Genomic DNA, 12,872 nt, shown 5'->3' with positions numbered 1-12,872 from the left:
AGTAGATTACGATAGGCCTCTTTATAAACACATCAGTTCCCAATCATTCCTAATGATATTATACCCACACGTTCGCGACCATTTACCACGTAACATTTGATAGCACATTAGCCTACATATCATCACATCTCTATTATAGTAGGTAGTATATCACTATAATAAATAAGTGGCATGACGACGCCCCAAGAGATTTCGTCCATGTTTTACTTGAACTGCTTCAGGTAGGCGTCACAACACAGTTAACGTAAGGTAGGTAGGTCAACATGTGTATTTTAAACACTTCCGTTTCGGGTATTTGATAATATAAAATAAATGTTGTCTAATATAAGATAAATGTTGTCTAACCTGATAATGTCACGTATTTTGCACGAAGTTTCTAATTGAAAATTGTATGCGACTGCATAGGCCTATATATTAGCAAATTCATGATATCCGGATGTTTTTATTAATACACATATTACAGATAAAGCCTTAAACACGGTCTAAAAATATCGGTTTAAAACTGCTTCAAACATTTCTTGCTTTCCAGACAACTTGGCTGGCTCCCCATTTTCTTGAATAAAGCTGTCACATTCCTCCAGTGTTGCAGTTCCTGTTCTGATTTTCAATCCAAGTCCGCTGCCAAAGCTCGCGTACCTTTCCTAGAATTGTAAAAAGTTGACTCGCCTATTGTTTAATTCATATAGTAGGATGGGGAAGATAGGACACCTTTTCAATTTATTTTCTCGTCCCATTTGGTAGTAAACAAAGAACATTCAAAGGTGCAACCGTATTCTCACGACTCACATAGACCGTTGTCAATTGTTTAAAACACGATCAGGATAATTGGATATTATACGAATAACAAATGTAGCTTCTTTTTCTATAAAAAATACAAAAAAGTAACTTATTTTATCAGTTAACCTTTTTCATCTTCCCAAGCACCCCGTCTTCACGTATTTTGGCAGCTATCTTTAAAGCTTTGGCAAAGCAGTCCATTGCTCCAACATGGGCGATCATCATGTCGATAACATCGGTTGATTCGCGTCTCACTTTGCAATCAAAGTTTAAACCACCGGGAGCGAGACCACCTTGCTCTAACACTGTCTGTAGAAACAACAATAACGAGTCAAGCATAATGAGTTGTTGTTATAACACGATTTCTATTTTACACATTTCGTGTCCGTTTACGAGTTACCATGTTTTTTGTAACATTTGTGGTCGATTATTTTTGTGATATATTTATTATTTTTATTTTTTTATGTATTGTTTATTATTTCTTTATGTGTATGGCTGACAATTGAGACAATTCATAAGGTTTTCCAACTTGGTTGTCACACACGACCTCAATGGTAGCAGCGGCGAGCCAAACGTATGTTTTCGCTACCGTTGAAATACATGTTATATACTATATATAGGGTGGGGAAGATAGGACACTTTTTCATTTCATTTTCTTGTCTCATTTAGTCTTAAACAAAGAACATTCGAAGAATTATAAAACCGTATCCTCACCACCCGCATGGACCGTTGTTAATTGTTTAAAACACGATCAGGATACTTGGATATTATGTGCTGATGGTGTCACATCTATAACCCTATACCCAACTATATCATCCTATACACTTGCCTGCATAATCATGGTCGCATTCTTTACGTCCATTGGAAACTGGTCCGTGTCCCAGCCAAGGTCAGGGGATCCTGTGTTCGAATCCACAGACCCAAGCATGTTGTATGCAGACGCCATGACAACGTCGTGTTCATGGCAGTGGCCAGCAAGCGTGGTGTGGTTCGGCTCGATGTTTAACTAAAAAATATTAATTGTATTATGTATAGTTTAGTACTGTGCTGGGTGGAAATGGAACACCTTTAGCACATATTATCCAAATATCCCGATAAACAATTTAAAAAGATCCCTGAAAGTCGTGAGGTTACGGTTTTAAATTTTTAAAATATTCTTTGTTTACTACCAAATGATACGAGAAAATAGAGCAAAAAGGTGTCCCATCTTCCCCCACTACAGTATATGACTGGTTTTTCGTTATTGAAATATCGTTATTGGTATTATAAAAAAAAAGTTATACTATGGTTTAATAAAGTTACTACAAAAATATTATTAAACTCGCTTTGGCAAAAATTCACCAACTTATCTTACTTTAAAATCTTTGTCCAGATCGTAGGTTTTCAGAAACGCAATCACTGTCATTGCATCTGCATGAAGAGGTACAAAGTTTATGTTTATTAATCGGTTTACTGTAAGCTACAGTTGCAAGTCTTTTATTTGCTTACCGTAATCATATTGGTGTTTTGACGGCTCTTTTGGCTTTGGTTCAATTAGGAATTGGCCAGTAAATCCGATCTTTTTCTTATAAGCTGAAATTCGTTAGGTTAAAATTGGTGTCAGACATACAGAGATATAGTGTATAATGGATAACGTTAGAACATAACATTCCATATTTTCTAGCCGCGTGATTTTAACAATTAACAAAGCTCTTTTAGAGTCTGGAGGACACAGTCGAATAAATCTTTAAATGTTTTTTTTTTGTTTATTATACCACATGGGACAAAAGAACAAAAAAATGATTCATTTTATCTCAACCTAGTATGCTAAGTACAGCTTACTAGGGACTCACCGACGACCATTTTAAAGAAGTTCGCTAAGTTGTCAAGTTCCTCTCTAACATTCGTGTTTAGCAATGTATGATAACCTTCCCTGCCACCCCAAAACACAAAGTTTTCGGCACCCAACTTCTTGCCGATCTCAAGTGACTTTTTCACCTGAGCGGCGGCGTATGCAACCACGTGTGCGTCGGCATTGGTTGCTGCACCGTTGCTGTACCTGAACCGTACGTGAACACATAATACAGTATTAGAACGTTTAGAATACTGTATGGTCGCTAAGATCACACTTTTACAACCAAAAAAAACAAAAAAAACAAATGTAATTGTAACATATAATACAGTATTATAACGTTTAGTTACAAAATATGGTGGCTAATCACACTTTTATAACCAAAAACAATTCCCGAAAAAAACAATCACAGACAAATGTAACTTGTAAGCGGGCACGAGGTGTATGAAACAAAATGTGTGTTATAAACCGATTGTCGTTGCCCCGACACTCAACAGAAATAAGTTACTTTCAGTCAGTCTGAAATATAGTATTAGTAATGCCAATCAAAAAAATACAGTATAAATAGTCAACATAATCTATACCTATGATGTGCAAATAAATTGCACGTATTCCACAACAATTTAATACCAGTCTCGCCTTGTAACTGACTGGCTAATTCTGCTAGACGGTCGAGATTTGCATTTGTTTCAGAAAGAGTCGCCCCTTCTGGTGCTATATCTCGGTCGTGGAAGGTCCAGTACTGTAATTGAATAAATTAACAAGCAGAACTTTTTGGTTTGTTGAAATCAAAGAATCTCAAACCGTTTTTAACACTTCAAATTTTCTTATAAAATTTGCATTTGGAAAACTTCTGTGTATATTGCTTCTATACTCTATAATTTTGTTGGTTAATGTAATAAACCATGTATAAGTTGTGGGCTCTTATCCTTACAACTTATAGTGTAAAGCATGTGCTATTATAATATCATATAGCCTAGCAATTGCTGGCGTAAACAAAACTTAGCTTTACCGAATAAAGGCATATTTTACGATCGTTGCCCCGCCACGCGATATTAAATAAATTACTTTTAAACATACATCATTATCGTACCTTGACACCGAGTTTCGACATGAAATCAAACGCGACTCTCATACGTCGTTCTGCATTCTCAATGCTGTCTGTCCCATCATCCCATGGTCGTACCAATGTAGGGAATCCGAATGGATCTGCCCCTATATAAAGTTTCTCAATGTTAAGCAGGGAAAAATTACTATATAGAGCTATCTAGTTTTTAAGATGTCGAACGCGTAAAGCTGTGTTATTGTTTAAACATCTTTTGCTAACGTGTAACTTTTGTCTCATGTTCTAAAAGACCGGGTACTGAGCTGTTAGCAAGAAACCAATTAGTTTCCACTGCCTGGTAATAGGTGAACGTATACGCCTAAATCATAGGTCCTTCGGTCAGTCTTATAGATAGTATAAGATGGGACACCCTTTCTATTATTTTCTCGTCCCATTTGGTACTAAATATTTGGATACTATGCGCTAAATGTGTCGTCTTCCACCACACTACTATATAATAGAATTGTTTGAACAATACCAAACCTACCTGTTCCCCTAAACGTGTGCCAGTAGCAAACCGAGAAACGAAGCCAATCGCTCATCGGTTTCCCCATGACGACTTCTGATTCGTTGTAATGTCGGAAGCACAAAACATCGTCTACTTTGGCATCAGGCTTGTACGGGATTTTCTTGACTTCTTTAGAAGTAGAATGTTGGTGAAATAAATAGGTATTGGGGCAGACGTGTTGCTGGTAAATAATTAGGCCATAAAACAAATGCCGCTAACAGAAGCGGCGGCAAATACAAATTTAAAGTACTCGCTATTCCAGAGATTCTATACTTGCAATACAACACAGTTCAGTACACAGTATTATATTCATTTCCAGTATACTACAATACTCAATACATATTGCGTATATGAACATTATTGCATTCACTCCCCAATAATACGAAGGTATACTTACCGAGGGGATACTTCGTCAATAATCTTCCAGCTTCCGCCAAATCGCTCTTTCCAGATGCTGGAGCAAACGAGGACATATTGATAATTTCTTAACCAAAAGCTATCTATTGCACACTTCCCAATCTGCAAATACAGGTTACATTTCGTTAGAATCCAATCGTTTCGTTTTGCTTGTACTTCCCTTCTCTTCGTTGTTTTAATAAAATTGAACTTCTTTAACGTGTTTAAAATGATGAATAACCTTTATGCTATGTTAGGCTAATCTTAATGCAAAACTGACACACTATGCTGGCGCTGCAATTTATATAAGCAACCGTGCACAAGGCCTTGTGCTACTTATAGCACGAAGTAAATTAATCTTTAACCAGAGCGGAAAGGCAACGTGTTTTGGTAACTGATAACCTGGTTACATATCCGACATCTCACAGCTTGTTCTCAAACTTTACTGAATGAAACCCTTTTTTAATGCTGTACTATATTTTAAAAGCTGTGTGTACGGTATTGGTAAATTAAAGGGTTGTGTAAACAGTGCGTAGCTTCGTGATACTAATTACGTTTGTAGTTTCCGGTAGTTTTTACACAAGTGTAGTTTGTCATTCTGTGTGATATTTTTGTTGATTAAACAATTGCATCTAATAAACAAGCTTAACAATTAAAAACGCATATAAATTATTCCTGACAGTTTACCTTTTTTTGCTGTAGACATTTTTTTATTACGTTTAGATCAAAAATGGCCGCCGTGTTGCGAAACTGTCAGCCAATTACTTTGAGTTGTTTGGAATATTTTGTTTTATATTTACATTGGTCGTTATGAAGTATATGCTTTAGCGTACGTTGGTTACATACTCGTGGTGCTACAAACAGCTTTAAACTCGAACAAACAAAACACTTAAGATGGACAGTACTGCAGACATACCGTTGCCTTCTGCTTCAGCTGTAGTTAAACCTAAACCAAGAAGAAAGAAAGGTAATTTTGCACATTTTTTTATTTTTGCACAAACCTTTCCACCTATTGCATATTTAATTTTAAATTTGGTCTTTGTGCATAAATAATAAAGGTATTATAATAACTGTTTTCTATAACGTTTTATACAAAAGTCAGAATAAAGTCTTGGTATGTTATTTTTATTGTCAAATTGCCACCAATGTTTTCATTTTTTAGCTCCTTCCCTGCCTGCTGTGGAACGCCGTAACTGGTTGATTCATACACATTATGTGAGAAAGGAGTGGCAAACATGCAAGGTATTAAGTGTAGAACCCTACTGTAAACTCAATGGGATAGTGTTTACTTTATTTCTATTTCACACTGCCTTAAACTAAATTTTCTGGCATTTGGCAACAGTATTAATTATTGTGCTGCGTGTTCGCCTAAATGTGTCGTTAACATTGCTGTGCTTTTTCGTATAAAGTTTTACTGTTGTGTTAGTCTTATAATCGATTTTTTACTAAGACCTTCTTTTTAAGTTAAATATAGCCTATGACCAGTTTTGTTTGTCAAATAGTTTTTTTGACATTCAACAATGTATTAGTGTGCTTACTTATGTTTCTATACAGACACTCATACAGGAACAACTAAAAGAAACAAATGGTCAATGTGAATATGCTGTGTACATTCAGGTAGGGTAGTAACTATACAATAGTATAAGCATTTTCTTTCTTGTTTAAAACCAATAACCAGTTGTTAGAGTATAAATAATACATGTCTATTACCTGGGGTAAAATGCTGTTCTAACAGTAACTACTAACTATAAGTGTAATAGTTGCTAATGACAATAAACACCACAGAAGATTAATATCACCATTTACCACAGATGCATATCCACAATTCCCTTCACTTGACAATAACAAAAGCAGGGTTAAATTGGACAAACAGTGTATCCAAAGGAGCGTCCCCTTTCTCATGCTGTCAACTGTACATTACATATGATAATGATATTTGCACCATTTTGTTGTCAATACATATATAGTTATGGGTTATAACATACATCCACTTTCCAGGCCATGATAATGAGATCTGAGGGTTGGATTCAACAATCCATGGAATTATTTCAAGCGTGTCATCTGCTTAACCCAACCAACCCTGACAATCTGAAACAGATCGCTAGAAATTTGTGAGTGCTTGTTTTTCATATAGGTCTTAACTTTAGATCCCATTATAAGCCATTCTGTAGGGTGTAGGACCTCAACCTCACCCATGTAGAACTTTCATTAAACTATATCTATTGCAATTTCATATAAAGTCAATAGTCGTATTTATGCAACTTTAAACTATCACTTAAAATGCCATTAAAACATATAATATGGGATTTTCACTCATCACTGTTCACTGCTAAGTAATTACATTCTTGAATTGATGTGCCTTAAATTTTCAAACTACAATTGCTATTTTTTTGCGTTTTTTTTGTCATAGTTTTTTTTTATAAACCCTATTATTTCAGGATACTACTTGGCAAGCATAAGGGTGCAATAGAATGCTACAATCGTGCTTCTGAATTAAGTGAAAGGGATTGGGACATATGTCATTGCCTTGGATTGTGTTACCACTTCTTAAAAGATTATGACAAGGTTAGTAGGGTATTTATCTCATCAGTAAAACTGGCTGTTATAAGAAGTATACATATATAGGTCTTTATATATATACCATTTAATATTTATAACATATATATATATATATATATATATATATATATATATTTCAGAAATATTGTATTTAAATTCTGGGAATATAGTTATTCAGTTGTGCAAAAACAGCTATATAGTAGGGTGGGGTAATATGGGACACGTTTTTGTTCTTTTTTTTTGTCCCATTTAATAGTAAACGAAGAACATTCAAAGAATTATGAAACAGTATCCTCACGTCTTCCATAGACCTTTGTTAATTGTTTGTATATTTAGATATTGTGTGCTAAATGTGTCCCAACCCCACACTACACACACATATATTATATATATACATAACAGCTAGTTTTTATCAAAACTAAGTTATAAATTTAAAAGTTTTGTTTTGTTTTTCTCCTTGTTTTTAATAAAGAAACATCAATTTTCAGGCCGAGCAGTGCTTTATTGAATCATTGAAACTTAACAGACATACAGTTACATACAATATGCTGGCAAAGCTTTACCTTGAAACAGGGAACCATGATAAAGCTATGGATGTATTAAGCAAAGGCAAGTGTTTTTTTAGATAAGTTTTTAATGTCATATCTTGTGATTGGGCACAAGGTGTTAGAAACCGTTAAAGAACACGACTGCCATTGTCCTGAAGTTTTTGGTGTCAAAGCGGAAACGACGGGGTGTATGAAACAGAACAACCGTGTTATAATGACTGTTGTTTTCCGCCATGTGAGGGTAAAAAGTTACATTCGTTTATATGTGATTGAAAATTTGCGTTGAGCTCATATTTTGCATTTTTAATTTGTTTCACTTTTCTAGGGGTTGAATTCTCTCCGGAAAATACTGATCTGTTAACTTTGTTGGGGTTGTTACACTTGCGCAAATCAAGCTTCCACAAAGCATTTGAACTCCTTGGGCAAGCAATGACTTTTGACCAAGAAAATTATAAGGTAACAGAAAGAGTGAACTTACTTTTCTCTCTATTTATTTTTATTTGTTACGGATAACAGGTTTCCAAATCCTAATTTTTTTTAATAACTTATAAATCAACATTAAGTGTATGAAATTAGACATCTGTGTTATACGTTTGTGTAATTGTGTTGCTCTGCAATGGGAATAAATGAATGAAATGTGGTCTATTCTTGCATGGCGGGGCAATGACAATCCTTATAACACAGATGTTTTGTTTGACCACGTTCTCGCTTCGGCTACGAGTTATTTTCTTTTGTGTAACTTTGGTAATAAATAAATTAGTGCTATTCATTCATGTAATCTTGCATTACTGAATTAAGGTGGCTGTACTGTATAACCTGTACACAGTATCCGGCGTGCGAACCCATTACCAAGTTCCGCATGCAGCAGCGAAATCCGGACAAAACGGACGAATTCTGGATACTGTGTACAGCCACATTTACAGTTTCTGTTTATTATTTATCTAACTGTAAGATCTTAATAAATTAAATTGGATTGTTTCAGGCCATCCTTGCTGCAGGCTCCATGATGCAGAAACATGGAGATTTTGACGTTGCTTTGTCTAAATACAGGGTTGCTGCTCAAGCTGTGCCTGAAAGTTCCTCATTATGGAACAACATTGCGATGTGCTTCTTCGGCAAAAAGAAATATGTGGCTGTGAGTAATCTTACAAATTACGATAAATGAATTTTAATAAATTTTGAGGTTTTCAAACTTTTTACGCAGGCTCCTATTTATTGTTCAAATTACTTTAATTAAAAAGGAAAATTTTCGAAAGATTATTTTTGGAAAGAAAAATTAAAGTAAAAAAATAAAAAAATTAAGTAAAAAAATGAATTTTTTGAAAGATTTTTAGACCTAAAGAAGCACTTAAATATCAGAACCAATTATCATAAGCTTAAAGCATTTGTTTTTCTTAGGCTCATTAAAATTTTTTTTTATAATATGTATAAATATTTTTTATAAATATATTGTTGTTGGCCTATTAAAATAATATCTTTTGATATGTACTATGTAGTATAAATGCATGATTTGTTGAAGTAACACAATTTATATTATTGTATATCTTCAGGCTATCAGCTGTTTAAAGCGAGCGAACTATCTTTCACCATTTGATTGGAAGATCCTATACAACCTCTGTCTGCTACATCTAACAATGCAACAGTATGCGAGTGCTTTTCACTTTGGTAGTACTGCCATTAGTTTGAAACAGGATCATGGACCATTGTATATGCTCCTTGCTGGTATGTTATACTATAAGTATACTATACATGCTTTTTAATTTTGAAAAATTCCTTTGGAAATGGTACCAACACTTTATAATATGTGGAAATGAATTTAATGTTTTTATTAGTTGCATAGGATAATATAATGCCATTATTTTGAAACAGGGTACAAATTTTTAGCTGCAACTTTATGTAGTTTTCTTAAATACTTTTTTAAAGTCTGAATTTTTGGTGCCGTGGCAAATGGATTAGCAAGCCTGCCTATAACCAAGAGGTAATGGGTTCAAGGCTCGTTGCTGTTACCATTGTTGGCGTATGTGTTGGTCACTAATGGGTTGTCCAAACTGGTCACTAATGGGTTGTCAAAATTGTATAAAAATAAACACCTACAAAGTAACATACATGGTAACTTGTAAGCTGACACGAAGTGTGTGAAACAGAACATCTTCTTATAACAACTCTCGTTTTGAGGCCACGCGAAGATAAAGTGCATTTAATTTCAAAGTCTCTTTTTGTACGAGCATATTACCAGTGATTTTAGATTTTACATACTGCATTATTTATAGTTGCTTTGACTAACCTTGGACAAGAAGAGAATGCAGAGAAAGCTTATGAGGAAGCAATAAGGCTAAATGGGTAGGAGTAATTATATTTTCATATTGCTTATTTTAAAGAAGAGAACATGTATATATTTATATATTCTGCATGTTTTTCTCTATCCCAAAAAATAGGTATCTTACTATTAATAGAACAAATACCATTTTAAAGACTAATCTTAACAATTTTTTTGCATCAAGGAAATTTTTAACATGTTTTTAAATTTATAATAATATGTAATATAAATGATGCTTATAATAAAGATTTTAAAGCGTATATGAATCTTTTATGATTTACTGAAATATGAAATACTTTGCATAACTGGTAAGTGATTAAATGAGCTGTATGAAACAATGAAACATACATACATGCTTGATGTATTTTCTAAAAATTAAAATCAAATTGAGAAAAAAGAAAATCTACAGAAGCAAAGTCAATATATCAGCAATACAGTTAAGAATATCGTCATACAATTAAGAAATAACACAAAAATTAGAAAAAAACTGAAACAAATTACAGAAATACACGAAACAGGTGTTATTTTCAAAAAAGTTTCCTACCATGCTAAAATACACACTGTTACGTCAATGTTATACAAGGGTGAACTAAACTGAGTTACATGTTGTTGTGAGTAGGAGGAATAAGCAAGACGTTTAGCTACATTGATTTACAGTACCAGCTTCAAGACATTTTCAATTATTTCAACTAAAACTCATCCATCACTTTTAAAAACGTGACAAAAAACTTTTTAACAGATCTGACATCCACACAGTGCTTAACTACTGTGTTTTCCTTCATAATCGATCTAAGTCTAAACAAGCAGCAAAACTTCTTTCATCTTTGCAGAAAAACATGCCAACAGATAAAGCCGATATAAATAAAGAGGTTTGTATACAATATATATATATATATATATATATGTATACAGTGGCACAGCCAGAAAAAAAAAATAAGGGGGGTAATGAAAAAAAAAATATTTTTTTAAAATTATTTTTAAATTTTTTTGGGGGGGTTTAAAAGGGGGTTGCGACCCCTAAACCCCCCTGGCTGCGCCACTTTATGTATATATATTACATGAATGTAAGTTTTAGTTTGTCTCTTCGAATACAGTGGCAATGATTATAATAATTAAAACAACAAACAAAAGTTAAAAATATTTAGAAACTGACAATTGTAAAAATTAAAATTGAAAAAAGGGGTAAAAACTATTTCAATCGGAGAAAAGGGGGAAAACTACTTCAGTAAAACGTCAAATAAAAGCGTGGCTGCCATACCCATACATCGCTACCAGTTAAAGTTCAAACCTACAACTATTCCAATGTTTCAGGTAATTGAGCTGAACAAGAAATTGACAGCTGCGTTAAACGTTGGGGACAAAATAGTCGCAGAGAAAGAAAAAAGTGAAAAGAAGAAGAAACACAAAGACAAAGGTATATCTACATTAAAAAACATTGTAATTTTTTACCAACTTAATCATATTCCTCTAACCCAGCACCCAAGACCTTCACCCCTGCCCCCTTTTCCCCAACAAGCGCCCAACCCCCACCAAATGAAATTGATGGCATGCCATCTCCAGCTACAAGTTCACTACCCAGGTATAACATTCATAGCAAATAAAAAAATAAATTATGAAACTTATGCACTTTTTCAAGGTGTGCCAGTCTGTATAATCATTATAGTAAAGTACATAGAATAAAATCTATGCTAAATTAAAAAGTAATTTGTCATTATAACAGCATCAAGCCTCGAACTCGTAAACTTTCCGTTAGAGGCAAGCCTGCTAACCAATGTGGGACAACACTAGTTTGTTTTAACCTAAATTTTGTTTTCATAACTTTTATTCTATATGGGTGTGTCCCTGTCAAGAACTCTGGATTTGGGCCTAAATTAACCCATTACCCCAACACTCAGAAAGCATTGGCCCCTTACCCCAACACCCAGAAAGCTTTAAGTGGTTCATGCGACCAGTGCAACTCTGTCTTGGACTGAGACCCCATTCGCAACACAGCACCCGCCTTTTCATAACCTAATAAATTCAACCTTTCCAGCGTGGTTCAGTCCAAGTTACCCCCACTACGCTCACGGCCATCTGGTGAAATCAAACCACCGAAATATGACATCACCAAACCGGACACAGATGATGATGTATTGTCTCGCCTACCAACTGCCCCAACACGCGATCCATATGCTGGGAAGCCAACCAGAAAGGCTGTGGAAGAGTAAAGTAGGAGCTTGAAAGGCAATAACGGTTTCTGTTTTTTTGTTCTAGATGGTATGGTCTCCACTGTCATATTGTTACGTTATACTTTAGATATGTTGAATATAATCTATGTCCAAAAAAGATTTAAAGTATTGTGGGGAAAGATGGGACACCTTTTCATTCTATTTTCTCGTCCCATTTGGTAGTAAACAAAGAACATTCAAAGAATTATAAAACTGTATCCTCACAAGTCATAACTCCTATAGACTGTTGTTAATTGTTTAAAACAGGATCAGGATGTTTGGATATTATGTGCTAAAGGTGTCGCGTCTTCCCCCACCCTAAAAACAATTAACTCATAAATTGCCCCCCCCCCAAAAAAAAACACTGATGTTTTTTCTTCACTCTTTCATTCAATCTTTCAATTGAGTGAAGATTTGAACGCCAGCTTGGACACAAGCAGGAGCAGCACAACCACTATTTCTTTAAATCTCTTTGTAAATTTGTTTATGTACTCCCGGCATGTTAAATGTTGACATTTAAACAAACAAACGACAGAAAGCTTTAAAAAAAATGTTCTTAAAGATTTTGATTTACCATCTTTAAACTGTACTTAATACAGATATGGTGTCAGTCAGCTGAATGCT

General features: G+C 34.4%; 2 protein-coding genes across 3 annotated transcripts; one reads left to right on the top strand and one right to left on the bottom strand.

Annotated features, from left to right (window-relative positions):
• Positions 1–422: 422 nt before the first annotated feature.
• LOC149738656 (uncharacterized) lies at positions 423–4,774 on the bottom strand. Of its 2 annotated transcripts, none has more exons than XM_089874709.1 (10): positions 4,619–4,774; positions 4,201–4,347; positions 3,702–3,823; positions 3,193–3,350; positions 2,610–2,815; positions 2,266–2,349; positions 2,132–2,187; positions 1,603–1,783; positions 904–1,082; positions 423–641 (listed from the first exon to the last, which is right to left on the bottom strand). In XM_089874709.1, exons 1-10 carry the CDS (start codon positions 4,692–4,694, stop codon positions 483–485), a joined length of 1,368 nt encoding a protein of 455 aa, XP_089730835.1. In that variant the 5' UTR covers positions 4,695–4,774; the 3' UTR covers positions 423–482. The 2 variants fall into 2 exon arrangements, with proteins under 2 accessions (XP_089730835.1, XP_089730834.1); XM_089874708.1 differs by having other exon boundaries at positions 4,201–4,350; positions 4,619–4,773.
• A 46-nt stretch (positions 4,775–4,820) lies between these two features.
• Positions 4,821–12,862, top strand: LOC149738655 (BBSome complex member BBS4-like). The gene is made up of 14 exons (XM_089874690.1): positions 4,821–5,584; positions 5,780–5,859; positions 6,172–6,234; positions 6,616–6,728; positions 7,056–7,182; positions 7,665–7,785; positions 8,050–8,180; positions 8,707–8,859; positions 9,275–9,446; positions 9,995–10,064; positions 10,781–10,910; positions 11,353–11,455; positions 11,518–11,620; positions 12,074–12,862. The coding sequence occupies exons 1-14, from the start codon at positions 5,512–5,514 to the stop codon at positions 12,246–12,248; spliced, it is 1,614 nt and encodes a 537-aa protein (XP_089730816.1). The 5' UTR covers positions 4,821–5,511; the 3' UTR covers positions 12,249–12,862.
• The last annotated feature ends 10 nt before the right edge of the window (positions 12,863–12,872 follow it).

The sequence above is a fragment of the Ciona robusta genome, chromosome 3 (assembly GCF_009617815.1).
Source record: "Ciona robusta chromosome 3, ASM961781v2".
NCBI classification, from domain to species: domain Eukaryota; kingdom Metazoa; phylum Chordata; class Ascidiacea; order Phlebobranchia; family Cionidae; genus Ciona; species Ciona robusta.
Note: the sequence above shows the minus strand (reverse complement) of the source record. Positions and strands in the feature narration are given on the sequence as shown.

Coding starts and splice junctions, on each gene's coding strand:
- LOC149738655 (XM_089874690.1), top strand. CDS start 5,512: ATGGACAGTACTGCAGACATACCGTTGCCTTCTGCTTCAGCTGTAGTT. Junction 8,860..9,274: donor GCAAAAAGAAATATGTGGCT/GTGAGTAATCTT, acceptor GTATATCTTCAG/GCTATCAGCTGTTTAAAGCG. Junction 9,447..9,994: donor ATTGTATATGCTCCTTGCTG/GTATGTTATACT, acceptor CATTATTTATAG/TTGCTTTGACTAACCTTGGA.
- LOC149738656 (XM_089874708.1), bottom strand. CDS start 4,694: ATGTCCTCGTTTGCTCCAGCATCTGGAAAGAGCGATTTGGCGGAAGCT. Junction 3,351..3,701: donor TGTCGAAACTCGGTGTCAAG/GTACGATAATGA, acceptor ATTCAATTACAG/TACTGGACCTTCCACGACCG. Junction 2,816..3,192: donor AATTTATTTGCACATCATAG/GTATAGATTATG, acceptor CGTACGGTTCAG/GTACAGCAACGGTGCAGCAA.